Here is a 23387-nt window from a genome sequence, read left to right on the forward strand (position 1 = left end):
TTGCTGTCTTGAGCTTTGCCTTTGGTGTTAGCCACAAAAGCAACTTCAACATTTTCTTCCATTCTTAAAGACCTTCTCTGTTCAGTAGTTTGCAAAGCATTCACAAGCTCTGCAAGTGATATTTGAGAAAAATTCTTGTTTTCTTCAAGAGAGGAGATTTTTTATTCAAACTCTTAGGAAGACAAACCAAGACTTTCTCTACAACTCTTTGATCACTAAGTTCACCTAGCAATCTGATTTGTGTAACCACCTATCAGAAAAATCCTTTACTGTTTCAGACTCCTTCATTTTGATTGCTTCAAATTCTCTTCTCAAATTGAGCACCTTCATCCTCCTTGTTCTTTCACTACCTTGGAACTCCTCCTTGAGTTTGTCCCAGGCCTCTTTTGCTGTCTCAAGATTCAAGATCTTGATAAAAACATCATCATGTACTGCTGCTTGTATGATGGCAAGTGCTCTACCATCCTTGGCCACTTCTTCATTGTGGAATCTTATTTGAGCCACTGTTGGGTTGTATGGTAGAGGGGCTGGATTGTTTCCATTTTCCACCACTTCCCACAGATTTTGAGCTCTAAGGTAAGTTCTCATTTTTGCAGCCCACAAATCATAATTTTTTCCTGCAAAAACTGGAGGTGGAGGTAAAGAGCTGCTATTGGAATCCATTCTAGTGTTGGTGGGTTTTCTGGTACAAGTCTTCTTGCTGGTTTTCTCTCACTCACAGGCCCTAAAAGATCAAAGAAGCTCTTGATACCATGTTAAAAACCAGAAAAAGAAAACTAGAACAGAAAAATTGGAGCAGAGAAGTAAAGTTTCTGTTTTTGGTGTTTCAAAGAAAGGAAGAAAAGTGGTCACAACATTTCATTACTCTTTTCACACTATTAACGTAAAGTTACATTACACCAATATATGTCAAGGAGGTTTCTGATATGAAGTACATAGACTGCAGTAAATCTCCACAAAACAAGGACAAACACTTTTATTTACCTAAACATTTGACCAAGCAGCAAAAAATCCTGTCCAGTATAGTAGAACCAAACACATCAAAGTAAAATATCATGCCATCAGAGAAGCAGAGAAATCAAAGGAAGTCAGCTTGAAGCATTGCAGCTCTGAGAATCAGATTGCAGACATCATAACCAAAGCTCTCTCCAAGAGCAAGTTTGAAATGCTGAGATCTAAGCTTGGAGTATCCAAGAAAAATCTCAAGGAGGAGTGTTAGAAGTTGAGATTTTTCTAGATACTTTAAGAAAATATTAAATATTTATGTCTGTTTCATTTCTATCTTAGTTGCTACTGTTGTGGTTAGGTGTAGATAAGTGTTAATCCTTATTCCAAGAGCAAGTTTGGAATGCTGAGATCTAAGCTTGGAGTATCCAAGAAAAATCTCTAGGAAGAGTGTCAGAAGTTGAGATTTTTCTAGATACTTAAAAAAAATATTAAATATTTATGTCTGTTTCATTTCTATCTTAGTTGTTATCTGATGTGGTTAGGTGTAGATAAGTGTTAATCCTTTTTTCAAGGGATTTTTTGCTGCTTGGTCAAATGTTTAGGTAAATGGGAGTGTTTGTCCTTGTTTTGTGGAAATTTACTGCAGCCTATGTACTTCATATCAGAAACTTCCTTGACATATATTGACATATATTGGTGTAATGTAACTTTACGTTAATAGTGTGAAAAGAGTAATGAAATGTTGTGACCACTTTTCTTCCTTTCTTTGAAACACCAAAAACAGAAACTTTACTTCTCTGTTCCAGTTTTTCTGTTCTGATTTTTAACAGTTACCTATTTGGTCATCTAGTAGGTGTGAAGACTTTTTTTGAATTAGAGTATGTTATTAATTATATATTCTGCATGTAGGACGTTTTATATCCTGTGAGAGTTTGATACGCTGTGATAGTGTGCTGTGATTACGATACAGAATTAAGGTTTAGTAAAAATCAAAAGTTGAAGTTACTGATTGACATTGGTTAGTTGTGTGTAATATATTAATCTATGACCAACTGTTATATCAAAAGATTTCTTTTCATTTTTTATTAGAGAGATTTGAGGAAACCATTTTAAGAGGAGGATATGATAAAAACATAGACTTTAGGAGCAAGAAATAAACATTAAAACCTTACTTTGTCATGTAACCGCTTTGCATGGAATTTTCCAGTTGTTTTTCCTTTTCCATGTTTTATTTTGGTTATAAACTGCATTTTATTGGACAACATTGGGACGAATCAATGACGGATCATCGCATGATTTACCGCCCTTAAAACGAAGTTAACTTACTCCAAAAGTTTATAAAAAAAAATGATCAAATCAATGTTATGAATTTTTCATCTTAGATTCTATTGCTTTTAATTAAGCTCAAACCCACTTATTATATTTTGGTAATTGTGGCAAGTAGATAAAGCAACACCTCTTGAAATTCTACACAATGTGATTGTTTCTCCCTTGGTTCAAGAGAAGTTTTACACAGAAGAAATGTGTTTTGTTCCAAAAGAAATTGTCACCTGTTTGACAAATCATGGGGATGTTCAATCAAGACCTACCATCGTCGAGAATCTTAAACAGCTGATTGGGACAGACATTGAGATAAAAGCTATGCAAGAATAATAAATCTTTATTAACTGTTCATGATCTGTTGTTGTTTGCATTTTTTCTTGCATTATTTCTTTTTTCTATTTTGTTGTTTTTCTGTAAATATTGCCCCAATTGATAGTTCATTTTGCATGTTGCAAGGAGTCAAGTTTAGATAAGATTAGATTAGATTCATTTTGCATGTATGAAAAACCAAGTGTTTTATTTCAATTTTTTTGTGAAATGGAATAGTATCACTCATTGTACCAAATAATGTTTTATGCACTCTTCACTAAAAGATAATTAATCTTATCTGCACTCTTCGCTTTGAAACAACAAATCTTAGATAAGGATTATTATTTGTTTAACAATTTGGTCCAAGGAATATCCCATACTAATAATGTGCATTCAAAACACTTGTACTCCAAAGTCTATAATAGTTTTTCTTTTCCTGATCTTTTGATAAAAACTGACTCTATATTTAAGAAATATCAAGTTTAATTATTTGTCAAGTAAACTCCATTGAAATTAATTAGTCGTGGCTTGAATATATGCGATGTATACAACAGAATATATTCGTGGCTAAACATTATAATCAGAATAAATTATATCACTATTTCTTCCATTGTTGAAGGTCTTAAGAATAGGCACATAAATTAATCACCAGTGCTAGATTTTTTTTCTTCAAAGAATATTGAATTTTATTCACGACATCACTAAAACATGTTTCCTTAATTATAAGATGTTGGATGTGTTTTTGTAAAATTAATATATATACTCGTTAAAACCTACCTTCTAAACCTATTAAAATTGAATTAAGTGTTTGATTAACATTAATTAATAAGAAAGTTGATAAAAGTAAAATAATATAAAAGAGTATATTTAGTTATTTGAAGTAAAAAAAAAAAAAAAATAGTGGGTATATAAAAAATCCAAAACTAATAAGATAAGTAGTTCATATAAAGTTTTCGTAAACGAGTTTATAGTTAGTCTAAGTAATATGACTTACCGGTACATTAGTTGTGTCTTTATTTTTTAGGTTTTTGTGTTTTTTTCTTTCCTTGTATACATATATTGTGACACTCTCTACTCCAACATTAATACACAATAAATGTAAATAATAATTTTTTTCTTTTTGAGTAAATAAAATCTTTCATAGTTGATAACATCTTTAATGGATAAAACAAATGTGTCAAATATCATACGGTAGAAAGTTCACATTCGTAACTCATAAACCATAAAAAGTCAACATGTAAGTATCAAAACTCAAGAAATCATATATATAACAATAAATAATAAAGGAAATATAGATTAATTTCAGTGAAGGTGACAGTGACTCCTAGTTAGGAATTAATTTGTAACTTTCAAATCATGTAATAAAAAATATAACAAAGATGTACACTTTGATCTTTTATCAAGAACATTCAAAATTACAATTCTCAACATACACTTTCCTTGGATTCAATCGCTGCAACTATAGACTTTATTTACGTTATACCTTCGCTATAAATTACAAAAGAAAAGAAACTAAAGTTTTTAAAACAATAACATCCTAAACTAAGTCTAGCTATGCATCGATATCACATAGCCTATCAGAGCATGCCCAACTGAAACCTTAAGCCTCATTACCAACATCTTCATGAATCATGATGATGATCACTTGCAACATAATTTAAACATGTACAAGAATAACAAGGGAGTGAGAAACATCTCACTCTAATTCAAATGTAGAAATAAATGTTAAGCAACGCACACACAGTCATAACAAATATCACACAATAAGTTACACATCACAATCATAAATCTTAAGTTATAAATACATTAGAATACATATACATTCACTTATCATGCAATAATGTCATGAACTCGACTCATAAATGCATGCATGTGGCCATACGGAAGTTCACATTTCTCATCACTGGTGACCTAAGATACACATGGAATACATCATTTCGTCACTGGTATGCGACCTAAGCGGCACACTTGGAATAAGTTATTTCATCACATAGCTTGTTACATCACTGGTATGCGGCCTAAGCGGCACACCTGGAATAAATTATTTCATCACATAGCTTGTTACGTCACTGGTATACAGCCTAAGCGACACACCTGGAGTTATATATGTATATGATGCATGTCATACATTCACTATTTTATTAACTCAACATTTCACTTATCATGGAATTTCATTTATTACCTCATAAGGTTTACACAGAAATTTACAGAGCACTTTAGTTCATATTAAAATTTATCTATTTTCAAAATTAATCACATATTCATTCATCATCTCAATAAGGAACACAGCAGAGTAATCAGAAAGTAAAACAGAACACATTCATACTTTTCATGTTTCTAGAAACATACATCAGGCAAGGGATTGAGGGTCAATCCGACTACCCAACATTATTTCCACACCCTCGAGCGAGGTTTCTCACTCTCCTCTTACCTCGATAAGCAGGAGCTGAAACTAGAGCAGAACTTTGCTAATCTCCTCCTCTGGATTCTCCTTGGTCTTTAGAAGGTTTAGAAGAAGAAGAAGTCAGAAGTGAATAGTATGATTTGAAATCAAGCCTGAGCCTCCTACTTATAGACATCAGGGTTGGCCGGAACGACCCGTTCTCAAAATCAGAACGACCCGTTCTTAAAACCAGAACGACTCGTTCTGGGGTTGATTTTAACATACATTGACCATAATTAGAACAACCCATTTCTAACTTAAGATTTTAGGTCATTTTATTATTTTGGAACAGCTCGTTCCACTTTTTGGAACGCCAGTTCTGCTTTTGGGAACAGCCCGTTTTGGGCCTAAAAAAACAAAATTTCATATAAAAAATTAATTTTTCATAAATATTTAAATTATTAAAAAAATATCTAAAATGTTCTATAAAATCCATTTAATTAATTGAAATAATTATAAGAAAATAAGCTCTATAAAAATAATAATAATTAATTATGTAGAGAATTTGAGATGTTACATATATTGTTTTTCCCGAGTATCATTAAATATTAGAAAATGGATTATTAAAAAAAATAGCAAATGATAGTGAGAGAGATTTAAGGAAGCAGTTAGTAGCTAGTTAAGACGAGGATATGGTCAACATAAGAGAAACTTTAGGTACAAGAATTATACATTAAAAAGCTATTTTTTTTAACACAAGCAATTATATCAACATTTTTTTATCTTTCAATGTTCCTTGTTTTTACTTCCTTTTATTTTATTTTAGTTAGTTATAAAAATAGTTTGTACATTTAATTAGACACCATTCGTAATTTTGTATATATGTCACTTGTGAATTTGTTATGTAATATACCTTAGTCATCGTAATTTTATAGTTTATAATAAATAAAAGTTAAAAAGAATATTTATAAACAAAAACCAATATAAAAGTGTATATTGTGATTGTGAAACCCTCTTTACAAAATTGTATGACAACACCTCATGTTCATCATATTGTAAGTCAGCAAATTAGCATTTCAGCATATCAGCATTTTTTTCATGTGTTTTAGTATGTATGTGACCCGTCTATGAAATTTAGAGCACTTTCACCCTATCTCACCCAATGCACCAAAATATTAGCATGTATAGTCATTTAGTTACAATAGATATCAGCCTCATTGAATATGTTATAGTAATAAAAAGAGCCCTATTCATACTAAGATTTGACTACAAATAAAATTTATTTGTACACATTTAATCTCTAAAATAAAGGGTGTCAATCAATTTAATTTTTAAATTAAAATTATTATTATTCATAGAATAAATGAATAAATATATTTGTATTCTTAACATAATGTTCGACAATCATTTAATTTTTAAAAGAATCAATATTCAATCATTTTAAAAATTAATTTTTTTTTTGTAATTTTAAAAAGTAAAGTTATCTATACTTGTAATTTAATTAATAACATTTTAAAAACATTTAATTTATTCAAACTATAATTATTTTTATTTTGTTTACATAAATTTGAAAAGTAATGAAAAAAATACAAATCTAATTTTATTGACAAATTCTACATTGATAAAATAACTATTAAATGTTATACTATACCTTCTATCAACCATATTATTTTTTTTATTTCAATTATTACTTATTTAGAAAACGGGTGTATTTTGTTTTCTTTTGCAGTTTACACACTTACTAGAAAGTCATCAATCTAAAGTTGCACAATCAAACTCTATGTGTGGTAACAATGGTTATCACCTTTCTACTTTAAGGTTCACATGTGTAGCTAAATATAAGCAAAATAATGAAGAGAAAGCAACAAAAGGCTACTTTCGTGTTCATTGTCACTTAAAAGCCGTCAAAAAGAAGTTCCATTTATGTACCTTTTTTTCTTAGTCAATAAAATTTATAGCCGTACTTTCCAACTTTTTTCATCAACTTCAATTAATGTTTAGTACTTTCAAAAAAAACTATCCAACCATTAGCTTTCTGTTGATATTTTTCTAAATTAACAACTTTTAGGGTAAATTACATATTGTAAATCTTCCAAGAATCTATGTTAATCCTTTTAAGTAACTACAGTAACAACTTTTGTTTATGTCAAATCTTTCCGGAATTTTTTAATTAAAAACTTAATAAAGTGTTTATCTAACAGAATCTTTTAAGTAACAAAGCAATTATATTCAAATTAATTTTTTTTTTCAATATTCCTTGTTTTCACTTCCTTTCATTTTATTTTAGCTAGTTATAAAATTAGTTTCTACATTTTATTGGACAATATTTGTGATTTTGTATACATGTCACTCGTGAATTTGTTATCTAATATACCTTAGTCATCGTAATTTTATAGTTCATAATAAATAAAAATTAAAAAATATATATTTAAAAACGAAAATCAATAAAGAAGTGTATATTATAATTATGAGATCCTCGTTACAAAATTATTATATGACAACACCTCATGCTCATCATATTATAAATCAGCAATTTAGCATTTCAACATATCAACATTTTCCCATGTATTTTAGAATGCAAGTCCCCATTACAAATTTTAGAGCACTTCAAACCTTATCTCACCTAATGCATCAAAGATTAGCATTTACGGTTTAATTTTTAAAATTAAAATTATTATTATTCCTAAAATAAATAACTATTTGAATTCTTAACATAATTGATCGACAAGCATTTAGTTTTCAAAATAATTAATATTTAATAATATTAAAAGTTGAATAATATTTTTTGTAATTTTAATTAAAGTTATCTATACTTAGTTTAATTACTAACATATTAAAAATATTTAATTCATTCAAACTAAAATTTATTTTACTTTTTTAACATAAAGTCTCAAAATAATGAGAGAAAAAATACAATCTAATTTTCTTGACATACTCAGTAAATTGCATAGAACAAATATTGAAAGTTATACTAGTTTTCGATTACAATTTACACTTAAACATGCGCTATATAACTCTAAGCAGCAATGAAATGGAGATAAATCTCTTCAACAAATTTCTACATTAAAATTTGATAAGCTACTTTTTTTCTCTTCACAAAAGTGTGCATTTCTAAAGTAGAAAAGTTTATAACTTAACCAATAATTTAAGTTAAAATAATCAATAATATTTTTAATTTCTAAACTGTCAACTATTGAAAATCATCGTAATAATTTGAAAATGATTATCACAATATGTAATAGTTTTATCATATATAAAATGATTGCATAATACTGTTAGAAACGCCTATATTATGATTGACAACAAAAAAAGATTTCCGCACTGAATGCATACCCATTAAATTCAACATATATAATAATTTAACTCTAAATATTTAATGCTATTGAAAAAAACATGTCATTATATTGATGATTCTATTGCAATAAAAATGAATTAATTTTCTGCTATAAAAATAAACCCCACATTAAAATGGTTGTAGTTTTTTTTCAATAAAATGAGAAATATAGAAATTACGTTACGAATATAGTCAATAATAAATTGTTTGATATATTTAATTAATATCTTTGATTTTTTATTATATTTTCAATTAAAAAAGTTAACAATTCATATCATTCTTAACAAAAAAAAACATTACAAATTATTTTAAAAATATTATTTGTGATGAATCATTTATATAATAAATTATAAATGAATAAAAAAATATTTCCATATATATTTTACATATTTAAATCATATTTTTCATATTAAATTAGTACAACACTGATGTTACATCTAATTTATTCAATTCCTAACTGAATTAATTATTAGGTCATCAGCTAAATAACACACAAAAAAAGTTTTTTTTAATTGTTTTTCTCCAATAGTACTGCTATTTATTAGCAATAAAAAAAATTATCTTCTCACGAATGGCATAAATATTAATGTAGAAAGCTTAAAAAATATAAGGTGGGATGTGACAAAATAAGGCAAAAAGAGTTCATTATAAACAAATGGCCTAAACAAAACCTAAAGAAATTTATTATAAACCTAGGAAATGAAATTATATAACAGAAATTTAGAAGGGCTAATGACCTAGAAAAGCACAAAGAAATAAATGTTTTGCAGTTGGCTGATTAAGCACACGCTGGTGCATCAAAACTGATGGAAAAGGTTAGGAGGAGTGGTAGATGATTTCTCCTTAGCTTCTCCTTTGCTCGGATCTTCTTCAAGGAGATGGAAACCACAATGATGAACACTAGATGGAGGATGATTCACGGATTGGAAGAAGGCTTAAGCCTTGGATGGAAGCATCCAAGCTTAAGGTTCAAGGGAAAGCTCACTTCAAAGAGGAGGAAACCTAAAAGGGTTCCTAAAAGTGTAGCTCTCTAAATTCGGTGACTCTTGAAGAAATTTGGCTGAATAAGCTCTCAAATTTCATTATTCTCAAAAGTGAATAAAAAATGTGAAGGGAGGACTTAAGTATGCACGGAAATGAAGCACATAGGCACCTAAACCAAAGCTACACAAATTGGCGCCTAAAGTTTGAATTCAAATTTGAAATTTGAATTCAAACTTTGGTGCACATGTGTAAGTCCGAAAATTTAGGTACCAAGGTGCATTTAGGTCTGATTTGAGAGTCATTTAGGGTTAATTTGAGTGTCACATGTTCAGCCACCAATGGTGCAAAACATGTGACTCAAATGTAACTTAAATGGCTTCCAAATTAAACCTAGTTTAACCTAATTAGCATACTTTAGTATTCCTTGTATTTTCCTATTCTAATGACCTAATTACATTGGTCAAACAATTACAATGGAAAGGAAAAATTACAAGAATGAAAATGAGCCCAATATTGGGTACCAAAAGCCCAAAAGCCCATGAAGCCCAAAACTAGGCCCAACAAGCCTAAAACCTAAAATGCTACTCTATGTGGTCCAAAATACAAGACCAAAATATATGATACCTATACTAACATGATGTATACAAAACATATGAAAATAGCTATAACAAAATATGGCCCATGAAAAGTTCAACTTGGGCCTTCCTAGGCCCATCAGGCCCATTGGGCCCTGACTGGCCCAAACCTTCATGTCTAGCCAACTCCTCTTGGCTCCTTCAATATGTCACCTCTTGCCTTCCTAGGCATGATTCCATCATCCCCTCCCTCTTGAAAAGGATTTGTCCTCAAATCACGAGGATGCATGGAATAAGAAACATCACCTACATACACAACAAACCATGTATAAGAGGTGACATGTTTATGATGAGAAAATGGATTATGGATCCTAAGAGGAGTCCTTATATCTAGCCTAAGAAAAAATAAACTATCAAAATTAGACTCCCTAAAAGTAGAAATAGGCTCCTCTCCTAAGCATAACCTAGAAGTAAAACCTAAGAATGTAATAACACTATGACTAAGACAATGAAAAGAATGATTTTTAAACACTACAATATCTTGCCTAAAATACCCTAAATGGTAGCCTAGGCTTTTCCTAAAATATAAAGAAAAGAATACTAGAAAACGTCCTAAACAATTTTGAATCATATTGTTTGGTAGATAAAATGTCTTGAAAAATCTTGAAAACTCATATAAACTATTTTTGTCTTGTAGGGAAGGGTGCAAATTAAGTTCAAATAAGGATGAACTTCCCATAAGATCAAAAATAGAATATGAAATATGACAAGATGTATCTATCAAACAATAGATTCCAAAATTTGGGTGCTTTATTAGAACAACTATGGTAGAAGGATTCCTAAAGAGAGGAAGGCTATCTTCCTTGGGCACCTCCAAGGAAGTAGCACAAGAAGTGGAACTAAATGTAGTCCACTCCTTCTTCACTACATCTTGAAGTTGAGATTCATTTTTCTTTAGAATGATTTGTTCTTGAATCTCTACTTCATGACTAGTGGTAAGATTAGGGTAAGAGTTAAGGTCTTTATTTATGAAGAGAGTATTTTGTAAATGATTTTTAGTGGTAGAACAACTCTCTTCACTCACAAGTCCTTTAGAGGAATTATTTTCCTCCTTACTCTTCCCTAAGAGCAATGCCTTTTTTCTTTCTTTTTCTCTTGTTTTTCTCAATTTTTCTTTTGCTAAAAGTTTTTCTCTCTTTTGTTTAATAATGTGAATTTCTTCCTCTAAAATTGCAATTTGTGCTTTTTTTTCAAGTTTTTCTTTTTCTTTTTTTAAAGCTTCTTGCTTTGTCCAAGGTGTTAGTGATTTAAGCCTTTGAGTAGAATGTGAAAAACCTTTTGGAGAGCTTAATTCATTACCACTTGAGAAATATTTTCTCATGATTAAACAAAAGAATTTTTTTGTATATGCTATGCAAAAAAGTTATAAAATGTTTTTGGTATTTTCTAGGAATGAAAATAACACTTGGAAGTCTAAGTGTACAAGTTGCACTATCAAGGGAGGTGAGCTACAAAGAGCCACTTAATAACCAAGCCTTTTCAAGTGGAAATCACTAAACTCCTTTGTGGTATCTCCAATTCCCCAAAACTTTTCACAAAAATTTTGAATGCTTTTTCACAATTTGTTTGTTTTTTGAGACTAAACTAAACGTGAGCAAGTAAATCTACACAAGTCTAGACGAATTTAAGCAACTAAGTAAACACAATTAAAGTTCAAACACTTGAAGGAAGCAAGGATAAATCAACTAGTCGGTTTGCCCTAGGTGGAAGCTTGAAACATATGAAATTTTCAAGCCACTTCCACTAGTACTACACGTGAGAATGCTAACAAGGAGTTAGATATACCTGACCAGCTTCTTAATACTCCCTCCAAGCTTTACAAATTGATTTTAAAATACAAGTGAGATTGCAAAATTTAAACTAGCCTAGAAAGCAATAAATGGCGGTTTTGGTGACCAATTAGTGACGGTTTTTGTGTTCAACTTTTCTAACACTTGTTTAAGTGTCTTAATCCGCCACTAATCCTTCAAATTTGATGCTCCTGGACCTGCAAAGAATCACAACAAAAGAGGTTAATGGTGGCTGCCTCACAAGGTGAAAGGAATGGTCACTCAAGTGAAGGAAGTTTAGGAGAAGTTTTGGTCACTAATTTAGGTCAAATTTTTAGGTCTTAGTGTCCAAACTTTTCCTACTCTTTGTTGAGCAATGCTTGATCCTTGAGCAAGGATTTGAGGCCACTTCCAGCACAGGGAAATTATTGAAAGAAAACTAGACAAGCAATAGAAGCACAATTTGAAAAGCTTATACCAAAAGTTAAGAGTAATATGTATATATGACAAGACTCAAAGAGGTTCAACAAGTAAAACTGGAAAATAAGACTCCAAATAAAGCTAGCACTCAGTTAGGAATGTTCCTATATAGGTACTAGAGTAGATGAACAAAACAAAAAAAATTTGAAAGCAATTGGATAAGTATAGCAAAAATAGTAGTCAAAACAATAACAAGGAATCAAGTAGGTTTTTCACCAATGTACACCTCTCGGCTTTTTCCTTTTAATTTTCTTTCTCTATTTTTTTTTTATTCTTTCTTTTTCCAGTTTCAAGTTAAGAGTCCAGAGAGTATATTTGCCTTTTGTTTCAAATTTTTCTATGATTCCAAGCTATAGAAACCGAGACTACAAGTTAGCCAAAAATTAGGTCAAAATTCAAGTAAACTTGAGAAACTAGTGCACTAATCTTTAGGTTTTGATTTGGCTTCTTTATGAACTCTTTTCTTTTGATCTTTTGAACACTTTAGGCTCTGTTTTAACTCTGTTTTTCCAGACTTAATGTATATATATTTTTTTTAAAAACTTGAATCCAAAGATAATGCACTAGAAGCACTTGAAATTTTGAATCATAAATGTTTTTGTAAGATTTTTTTCAATGGAAAGTGATTTGAAAACTTTAAGAACACAATGGAAACCTAACTCTAAGGAAACTTGCTAGGACTAATAGCAAATCATGAACACAATAAGGTAAAAGAAAAAGCACATATAGGTAGGCACATATGAACAATGACCGAGAGCAAAATTAATGAACAATGAACTCAAAACAAAAATTAGATCAACATGCTATTCAAGGAATTTTATGACATATAAGGACTACACACAAACTCTAAGACAAAACAAGATTAAAAACCAAAAATCTAAATGCAATGCATGAGGTCCAATCACGGACACATACAAGAATGGAGAGACTCAAAGAAAACAAAATATAAGCACAAGCAAAAAGGTCCTAATTCATGTTGATTGTGAAAGAAACTCAAAAACAATCAACCAATGGATCTATGGAACACAAGAGGATTCAAAACATATAGATCCACAACGAAACTTAAACAAGACAAGAAGAACATATTGAACACAAATTCGGACACAAAAAGATGAAGCACTTATCTCCTTGAAGAACCTTGCTCTTGATACCAAAAATGATGGAAAAGGTTAGGAGGAGTGGTAGATGATTTCTCCTTAGCTTCTCCTTTGCTCGGATCTTCTTCAAGGAGATGGAAACCACAATGATGAACACTAGATGGAGGATGATTCACGGATTGGAAGAAGGCTTAAGCCTTGGATGGAAGCATCCAAGCTTAAGGTTCAAGGGAAAGCTCACTTCAAAGAGGAGGAAACCTAAAAGGGTTCCTAAAAGTGTAGCTCTCTAAATTCGGTGACTCTTGAAGAAATTTGGCTGAATAAGCTCTCAAATTTCATTATTCTCAAAAGTGAATACAAAAATGTGAAGGGAGGACTTAAGTATGCACGAAAATGAAGCACATAGGCACCTAAACCAAAGCTACACAAATTGGCGCCTAAAGTTTGAATTCAAATTTGAAATTTGAATTCAAACTTTGGTGCACATGTGTAAGTCCGAAAATTTAGGTACCAAGGTGCATTTAGGTCTGATTTGAGAGTCATTTAGGGTTAATTTGAGTGTCACATGTTCAGCCACCAATGGTGCAAAACATGTGACTCAAATGTAACTTAAATGGCTTCCAAATTAAACCTAGTTTAACCTAATTAGCATACTTTAGTATTCCTTGTATTTTCCTATTCTAATGACCTAATTACATTGGTCAAACAATTACAATGGAAAGGAAAAATTACAAGAATGAAAATGAGCCCAATATTGGGTACCAAAAGCCCATGAAGCCCAAAACTAGGCCCAACAAGCCTAAAACCTAAAATGCTACTCTATGTGGTCCAAAATACAAGACCAAAATATATGATACCTATACTAACATGATGTATACAAAACATATGAAAATAGCTATAACAAAATATGGCCCATGAAAAGTTCAACTTGGGCCTTCCTAGGCCCATCAGGCCCATTGAGCCCTGACTGGCCCAAACCTTCATGTCTAGCCAACTCCTCTTGGCTCCTTCAATATGTCACCTCTTGCCTTCCTAGGCATGATTCCATCATCACTTTGGCTTCATTGCTTTGGCTTCATTGCTATGCACAAACACAATTGAATCAGATTTCACATTTATTGGAGAAAATTCATCAACTAGCTTTGGCTTCATTGCTGGGATGTCCTTTGACTTGGTCAGCTTTAGGGGAGTTCCATTCAATAGCACTACATCACTTTGAAGGTTTCCATCTTTAGGAGTCAAATGGTACTCTTCCCTCATAGGCTTTGATGTCTTTCTTTTTACAGCTTCCAAAGAAGGGTACAAGTTCATGTCATTCTCAAGAGATACTTGGAAGGAAGTGGAATTGGACATGTTTATGAGGAGCACAGTAATACCAGGCTGAGAAAAAATAAAAAAATAAAAAATAAGATGTGATTTACAATTAAAATAAATTTTTTTTACACTGACAACTAATTAGATCTTCTAATACTATCATGTCATTTGTTTTTTTAATTAAATTAAAATAAAAAAAGGTACTATTAAAACATCTAGTGATTAATTCTATATATATTATGTGTTAGATTTCTTAATATTCTTTGTCAATAAGACCGTTTCTTTACCTGGCAAATACTTCATAATTCTCAAATGATACATGATTTTCATTCAACTAATTCATATATAGTATGGTATAATACATGGTAAAGTTTTCTCACTACATCATCTTAGATAACAAATCACAAAGATCAATAAAAGCAGCATTCTTAAAACAAACAAGGTTATGCGTAGTTTTAAAGTAAGAGAATCAAAATAAGTTAAAACAAAAAAAAATAATTGTTGGAATGACATGTGGAATAGTTTAGCAAAGAGCAAAGAAAAAGAAATTTAAAAATAAATGAACTTACCTCTTTCTTGGAACAATGAGCATATACACGTAAATACGAAGAGCCTTCATGAAAAACTGAAAGGACTTTATTTCCCATGAGTCGATGCCATAAAAGCGCTCTAATCAAAAGGGAGATAATAAAATTAGAAGAAGAAAAAAAGACATTTATAATCACTTAGAAATATGTGACTTACCCATAATAATCTGGTTTAGGAATGAATGTTGTGGTGTTTAACAAAGCATAGTTTCCACCAACTAATGCTTGTCTACAATAAACCTTATGGTTGAAGGTTGATGTCATTCCCAACTGGTCAAGATACCTAGTAATTCATTAAAATTAGGTACATGTTAGTGGCGGTTTTGTAATGGAAAGAAAAGGGCCGGGGTAAGAAAAGAACTTAATTGAATTGAAGATTAGAGATACCAAAAGCCATTAACAAAAGTATTTGAAACATCTTTGCCACCACTATTATAGGATCCACCAGATTCTCCAACCCATGCTCCTGCTGATGGTGAGTATTCATTGACTGCTACGGAGACATCTTTGAATGTTTGAGCAATTTTGCTCAAATAAAATGGGTCTTGAACCTTGTGAATAAGATTTTTATCATCACCTTCATTAACAATAATCTATTTAGAAAACAATCACTATGATAAATACACAAGCAATGTAGTGAAGTGCATATTATTATATGGAGAATCTATATATACATACCAGCACCAAGATTGTAAATGTGATGGGTAACTCCATCAACCACACCAGGTTCAACATTCTGTAAGAAGCTATCAAACCAATCCTTACCATAGAAACCACCGGGGCCTAGCACCTTTGGCCTTGTATTCTCATTTGGATATAGTAGATTAATTATACGTTTCAGTCAAGTAATGTCTTTAGCATATTGAACACCGTCTACTCTAGCAGATACCCCACCAGAGCATAATTCATTTCCTAATATGCAGTTTAAAAACTCCATAAGTCAAAATGCATCATCAAACAAAATAAAAATGTATAGATATGTAATTCAAAGCTTCAATTTCAAAGATTTTAAATACCTAATTCATATGAATCTATTTTGTATCCTTTTGACATTGTGTACTCCATGAGACTTATGGCATTTGTTGGATTCCAATCTCCCTCCCAGTTACCCTTGTGGATCTTAGAATTTTTCTTTCCAATAAGAGCATTCAACCCAAAAGTGAATTTCACTCTACAAAAGAGAGAAAAAAAAAAAAAAAGTGAGATTATAGATGCTGACAAGTGACATGCATAATCACATTGAGAAAAGGATGTAAAGCAATACCCAGTTTTATTGAAAAAATGATTCATTTCATCCCATTTCTTTTTGGGAAGACATCCTTCACTGAAACCAAAGAGACCATCATGTTTCTTTTTCATAACTGGGTATTCCTTTTGTCTTCCAAATTGGTAAATAATTTGATCTTCTAGTGAACCTCCTAATCTGATTCTCAAGGGACTAAATGCTGCAAATTTTTTTGCCAGGAATTAGATCTTTAAATGATATAAATCATAGTATACAAATGAGTACATGCGCATAACAAATTAAACTAAATACAAATGCTTTTGAAAAAGCAAAATCTTATATTCCAACTCCAATCATCTCAAATACTAATAAATAGTAACATTTTTCTGTGTATGAAAATTTTCAATGGAACATTATAAGAAACGTACCCTTAATGGCATTTGTTATAATTTTGTTACCAAAATCCTGCAAAAGTAAAAAAAAAAAAAAAAAAAAAAAAAGTTAGATGAAAATATGCACAATGCTTATTTAATGATAAAAACCAAATATTATATTGAGATCTCAAATGAAAAAACTAAATACCAGAGTGAGAACACCTGCGTTCCCCCAGGGACATTGATTGTAGTTACACTTAGTAGAAGGCCACCAATCTAAAGTTGCACAAACAAAATCTTCATCTGTGGTAGCAATGGTTGTCACTGTTTCTACTCTAAGGTTCACGTGTTCAGCTAAAGATAAGCAAAATAATGAAAAGAGAACACAACAAAAGGTCACTTTCGTATTCATTGTCACTGAAAAGCAGTGAAAAAGAAACTTCACAAATTTACGTAGCTTTTGTTCTTGGTCAATGAAATTTATAGACATAATTCCCAACTCTAGTCAACAACTTCAGTTACTTTGAAACACTATCCAACCATTAGTTTTCTGTTAATATTTTTAAGTAACTACAGTAACAACTAATCTGTTTATCTAACAGAATCTTTTAAGTAACAAAGCAATTATATTTACATTTTTTTCTTTCAATATTCTTTCTTTTTTACTTCCTTTCATTTTATTTTAGCTAGTTATAAAATTAGTTTCTACATTTTATTTGACAACATTCGTGATTTTGTATTGTCACTCATGAATTTTGTTATGTAACATACCTTAGTCATTGTAATTTTATAGTTTATAATATTAAAAAATAAAAAAGAATATTTATAAATGAAAACCAATACAAAAGTGTATATTGTGATTGTGAGACCCTCATTTTAAAATTGTATGACAACACCTCATGCTCATTATATTATATAAATCAGCAATTTAGCATTTCCATATATCAACATTTTTCTATGTGTTTTAGAATGCATGTGTCCCGTCTATAAAATTTAGAGCACTTCAACCTTGTCTCGCCCAATGCATCAAAATATTAGCATGCACAGTCATTTAGTTACAATAACTATGAGTCTCATTGAATATGTTATAGTAATAAAGTAGAGTCTTATTCATACTAAGGTTTGACTACAGATAAAATTTTTTTGCAACACATTTAATCTCTAGAATTAAGGGTGTCAATCAATTTAATTTTTAAAATTAAAATTATTATTATTTCTCAAAATAAATGAATAAATACATTTGAATTTTTAACATAATGGAATCATTTAGTTTTCAAAATAATCAACATTCAATAATTTTAAAAATTAATGTTTTTTTGTAACTTTAAAAATTAAAATTATCTATACTTGTGATTTAATTATTAACATATTAAAAACATTTAATTTATTCAAGCTATAATTATATTTTACTTTTTTATATAAAGTCGAAAAATAATGAGAAGAAAAAAATACAAATATAATTTTATCGACAAACCGGGTGTATTGCATAGAATAACTATTGATTGTTATACTATACCTTCTATCAACTATATTACTGTTTTATTTTAATTGCTTATTTAGAAGACTTGTTTATTTAGTTTTCTGTTGCAATTTACGGATAACCGGTTATACAACTCTAAGCAATAAAATCCAGATTAATCGGTATAAATTTCTACATCCCTATAAGATGAAACATTTTAAAAAAAAATTATATATAACATGTAGAACACTTATTCCAGTAAAAAAAAAAAGAACAAAATAATTATATCCATAATAAATTATTAATTCATATATGTTTATACCGACAGAATCTTCGATAAGTATTTTTCTTCTGATATAACTTGACAACTTTTAATGTTATTTCATTTTTTTACCATATTAGTTAACTAATCTTATTTATGTCTTGTCATTATTTATTTATTTGTGTATTTTATTTTTAAATTAGGAATAATTTGTTTAAATATTTTCAAAAAAAAATATGAATTATTAATAATAACTAGTTTTCAACTAAAAAAAATTGCCATCAATTCTCTGATTTATATATAAATGAATGGTTGCAAGTGTTAACTTATATCTAGTGTAGTGTTTTTAATAAAAATAAATGAATTTGTGTTTTGTTTAGTTATAATCGTAAAATAACTTTCAAAAATAAAATACAGAATTTTCTTCTAAAGCCAAAATGGAAATACTTTTAAACAAGAAGTGTGAGAGCTTACTGTACCAATAGTATCATCTAATTGTTGCTCATGTGGGGAGGAACGTGAACAACTATTTCATAATAAAGTATTAAAACCTAGGATATTGGACAGTTAGTTCTAACAATAGAACATGATTTCTGTTTATTTTTTCTTTTAATAATTTTAATATTTCTTATTTTGTTACTTCATTATGGTTGTAATGAAGATTGAATTTAGGTCTCATACTTCTAACTACTCCAACCACTCTCCACCCAACCATTTGGTTAACTCTAATAGTTCTGATATATATGATTTATTTATAAACATATATTGACATTTAAAAGTCCATTCACTATTAAGTTTGCTCATTTGCTCAAAAAATTCCTTCTCTAATATTTTTCTTTAACTGATCCAAAATAGATTACTCAGCAAATGCTTTTGTAAGACAAGTACACAATTTGATTTGTCTGCAATTTGGTCATTTCTATTTCTGAAAGTCATATAATAAGATTTTCAAATATCTTTTATTCTTTGAAAAATTATATTTATAAGATTAAGGGAGTTTTATTACTATAATGAAAGAGTGGATATTTGATATGTCTATTTTCTATGGAAACAGAAGTTATTTTTTTTTTATATAATATTTGTAGCTTTCATTTTTATTTTTTTAAAAATTTTATTTTAAAAAATATTCTTAAGAATATTAAAATAAATTTTTTTACACAGTTAAGTGTAGTTGGGGAGTGACTGACTAAGTATATTGAAAAAAAAGAAATGTCAGACTTTGTATTTGTTTAATATTATATGCACCTAAAACTCCGGTGAGACTTTTCATCAATTTTTCTTCTGCTTATATAATTCTTCCTTTCACTAAAAGTGTGAGACAAGAGAAAGCATTCACCATGTTAAATTTCTTCAAGTCAGAGATCTACTTGATCTGTTTATGATACATGTACCATTAGCATCTCTAAAAACTTCAACTCCTAAGAAGTAATGTATATTACTGTTAAGGTTGAGTTGATATGCCGTAACTGTTAGAACGTGAGAGAAACAAGAGAGCAAGAGAATTATCTAAATGTACAGAGAGAGAATATTTTTGTTTGTCTGTGTCTCTTTGTTATATGAATGGGTTTATTTATACATCTAAAATACATTTCAACATTCTCTCTTAATTCAAATTTTCTCAACATCACGAACTTTTAACTTATTTCTTAAGACTCGAAACCTCTCTCCCTTTGTAGCTTTAGTGAACACGTCTGCCACTTGATCCTGAGTTTTGCAGTACACAAGCTCCAACTTCCCTTCATTCACTTTGTCTCTCAAGTAATGGAAATTGGTTTCAATATGCTTACTTCTTCCGTGAGTTACTGGGTTCTTTGACAAGCTTATTGCTGACTTGTTGTCGATGAACAACTTCACTCCTTCATCATGTTTCTGTTTCAACTCAACTAGCAGTTTGTCTAACCATGCAGCCTGACATGCACACATGGCAGCAGCTATATACTCTGCTTCACATGTGGACAAAGCCACCATAAGTTCCTTCTTCGAGCTCCACGAGATAGGAGCTCCTTCAACAAAGAATACAAAATCAGCTGTACTCCTACGATCATCCTTGTCCGCCCCTCAGTCCGTATCCGTGAACCCAACAACCTCAATTTCATCAGTCGTGATGTTGTTCTGTTAGAACAAGATACCACTTGACATGGTTCCTTTGACGAGGATCCATTTAGCAGCAAGAAGATGAGGTGCCCTGGGATTCTGCATGAATCCTGACACAACTCCGACAGAGAATTGTATGTTTGAACGTGTGTGACAAAGGTACCGTAAAGATCCCACAATTATCTTATACACAGTTTCATCAACAGGTTCTTCGATCCCTTCCTTCTCCAAAATCAAACCGGTCTCAGATGGAGTAGATGCTGAATTGCAGTTTAGCATGTTGAAACTTTTCAACACTTCCATCGCATACCACTTCTAATGCATCATCAACCCTTCTTTTACCTTTACGAATTCAAATCCTAGGATGTACAACAACTTTCCTAAGTCTGTCGTTTCAAACTCATGCATCAATTCCCTCTTAATGACCTCAACATCTCCAATATGATTGCCTGTAATTAGAAGATCATCCACGTACAAACACACTATGACCAAGTGTTTTTTTTTGGCAAACGTATACTCCAAACTCAGAGATGCATTTGATGAATCCAAGTTGTAACATGTATGCATCAATCCTTCGATTCCATGCTCTAGACACTTGCTTGAGTCCATAGAGAGCTCTCTTGAGTCTGTACACCTTAGCTTCTTGTTCTTTAATTTCGAACCCAAGAGGCTGTGATACGTAAACTTCTTTTGAATTGGCAATGGCGACCACGGTTCTTATCGTTTCAATCTGAGCCATTGGTGCAAAAACTTCCTTATAGTCGATGTCAGGCTTTTGAAGAAAGCCACGTACCACTAACCTTGCTTTATGCTTCACTACCTTTCCTGTGGGATCGGTTTTGGTCTTAAAGACCCACCTTAGACTGATTGGTCTCTTGGCCTTTGGAAGAGTCACTAGTTTCCACATTTGGTTCTTCTCTATGGATCTAAGCTCATCCTTCATTGCACCAACCCATTTGCTGTTCAAAATGGCTTCTTCAAAGGTGAATGGTTTAGTTTCAAAGAATAGAGTGAAGTGAACAATATCTCCGTCTTCATTTACATCAGTATCAAATATCATTTCAAAACCTTTGAGTCTTCCTAGAATACGAGTATCTCTTTGAGATCTTCTTAGAGTATTGGACGTACATGCTCCTCTTGGTTCTTCATTTTGATCTTCGTCAGTTTTAGCGTCCACGGACTCAATGATTACTTGACTGTATCGTTTATCCTTGTTTGACTCCGAGTTCCATCCCTTCGACTCATCAAACATTACGTCCCTACTCACCACAATTTGTTTGCTGATAGGATTGGACAACTTTTATCCACCTGTTGGATGATACCCCAGCAGTATCATCTTCTCACCTTTGTCGTCTAGCTTTCTTCTCAATTGTTCAGGTATGTTTTTGAAACCTATTGATCCAAACACTCTTAGGTGGCTCACGTCTGGCTTGTTGTTTGACCAAACCTCTTCTGGAGCAACTCCCTCCAGCCTCTTCGAAGGGCATTTTTTTAGGATGTAAGCAGCGGTTGACGCAACCTCCCCCCACAGATACTTAGGCAATTGTTTTGCTTTTAACATGCTACGTACCATGTTCATTATTCTTAAAATAGTGGATTTAAGCCTAACTCAACCTACAAAACCGGCTTGTAAAGTGAAGGTTGCTTTCCACTTATATATTATTTAATTTCCTAATCTCTATTCGATGTGGGACTTGGGTTTTTCCCAACACACACCCCTCACGTCCAGCACTCTTGGGCTTGGTACGTGGATAAATGGTAGGTGGCTCTTTTTTAATGATCTAGGATTGGCGGGACTTGAATACACCCCCTCATGCCCATGATGCATGTATCAATGAATGGTGGGTGACCCATTTTTAAGAATTTAGGATAGCTCTGATACCATCTTAGAATAGTGGATTTAAGCCTAACTCAACCCTACAAAACCGGCTTGTAAGGTGAGGGTTGTTTTTCACTTATATATTATTTAATTGCCTAATCTCTAGTCGATGTGGGACTTGGGTTTTTCCCACTAATTATTGTTCGGTTCTTCCTTTTAGTAGTTTCATTATGTTGCAGTGTGTATGGAGGCGTAACTTGATGCTCAATTCCTTCCTTTTCACAAAACCTCTCAAATTCTCTGGAGGTATATTCACCTCCACCGTCGGTCCTCAATACTTTGATCAACTGGCCACTACTTAGTTCCACCATGGCTTTGAATTTTTGAAACACTTTTAACACTTCACTCTTTCTTTTGATCAAATATACCCATAGCTTTCTGGAGAAGTCGTCTATGAAAAAGATAAAGTATCTATTACCTCCAAGGGACTCAGTTTGAATAGGACCACAAACATTAGAGTAGACGACCTGTAGCCTTTCTTTAGTTTTGGATGAAATATGTTGTTGAAAGGAGTTCCTCGGCTTTTTAGATTCCATGCAGTCACTACACACTTCATTAGGTGGAGATATTTGGGGTAAGCCCTGCACTATGTCTTTGGATTTCAGGTTCTGCAAATCTTTGAAGTTGAGGTGTTCAAGATGGTAATGCCAAAGCCATTCCTCATTCTTTAACGCAACCGCAAGACATTTTTGTTCTACTACATCAATTTTTACTTTGAAGGTTTGGTTCTTCGTAAGGGGTGACTTCAGTATTAAGTGATTTTTCTTATCGTACACCTTGAGCATCTTATTTTCCAATCTAGAGGTGTATCGTTTCTCTAGTAGCTGGCCTAGGCTTAATAGGTTGCTCTTCATTCCAGGGACGAATAAGACATCTATAATGAGAACTTGGCCGCCATTCTTCTTCTTTACCGTGATCTTTCCAACCCCTT

At 31.4% G+C, this 23387-nt stretch overlaps 2 protein-coding genes across 2 annotated transcripts; both read right to left on the reverse strand.

Moving 5' to 3' along the window:
* Window positions 1-11395: 11395 nt before the first annotated feature.
* LOC109818803 (heparanase-like protein 2) lies at window positions 11396-18218 on the reverse strand. The gene is made up of 9 exons (XM_083065826.1): window positions 16971-18218; window positions 16817-16853; window positions 16428-16608; window positions 16180-16334; window positions 15842-16075; window positions 15551-15740; window positions 15321-15446; window positions 15146-15245; window positions 11396-14642 (listed from the first exon to the last, which is right to left on the reverse strand). The coding sequence occupies exons 1-5, from the start codon at window positions 17250-17252 to the stop codon at window positions 16005-16007; spliced, it is 726 nt and encodes a 241-aa protein (XP_082921952.1). The 5' UTR covers window positions 17253-18218; the 3' UTR covers window positions 11396-14642; window positions 15146-15245; window positions 15321-15446; window positions 15551-15740; window positions 15842-16004.
* LOC145949232 (heparanase-like protein 1) lies at window positions 14313-15931 on the reverse strand. The gene is made up of 5 exons (XM_083064782.1): window positions 15842-15931; window positions 15551-15756; window positions 15321-15446; window positions 15146-15245; window positions 14313-14642 (listed from the first exon to the last, which is right to left on the reverse strand). Exons 1-5 carry the CDS (start codon window positions 15929-15931, stop codon window positions 14313-14315), a joined length of 852 nt encoding a protein of 283 aa, XP_082920908.1.
* Window positions 18219-23387: the final 5169 nt, after the last annotated feature.

This window comes from Cajanus cajan, chromosome 10 (genome assembly GCF_000230855.2).
Source record: "Cajanus cajan strain Asha chromosome 10, NIPB_CcT2T_4, whole genome shotgun sequence".
Classification (NCBI taxonomy): Eukaryota; Viridiplantae; Streptophyta; class Magnoliopsida; order Fabales; family Fabaceae; genus Cajanus; species Cajanus cajan.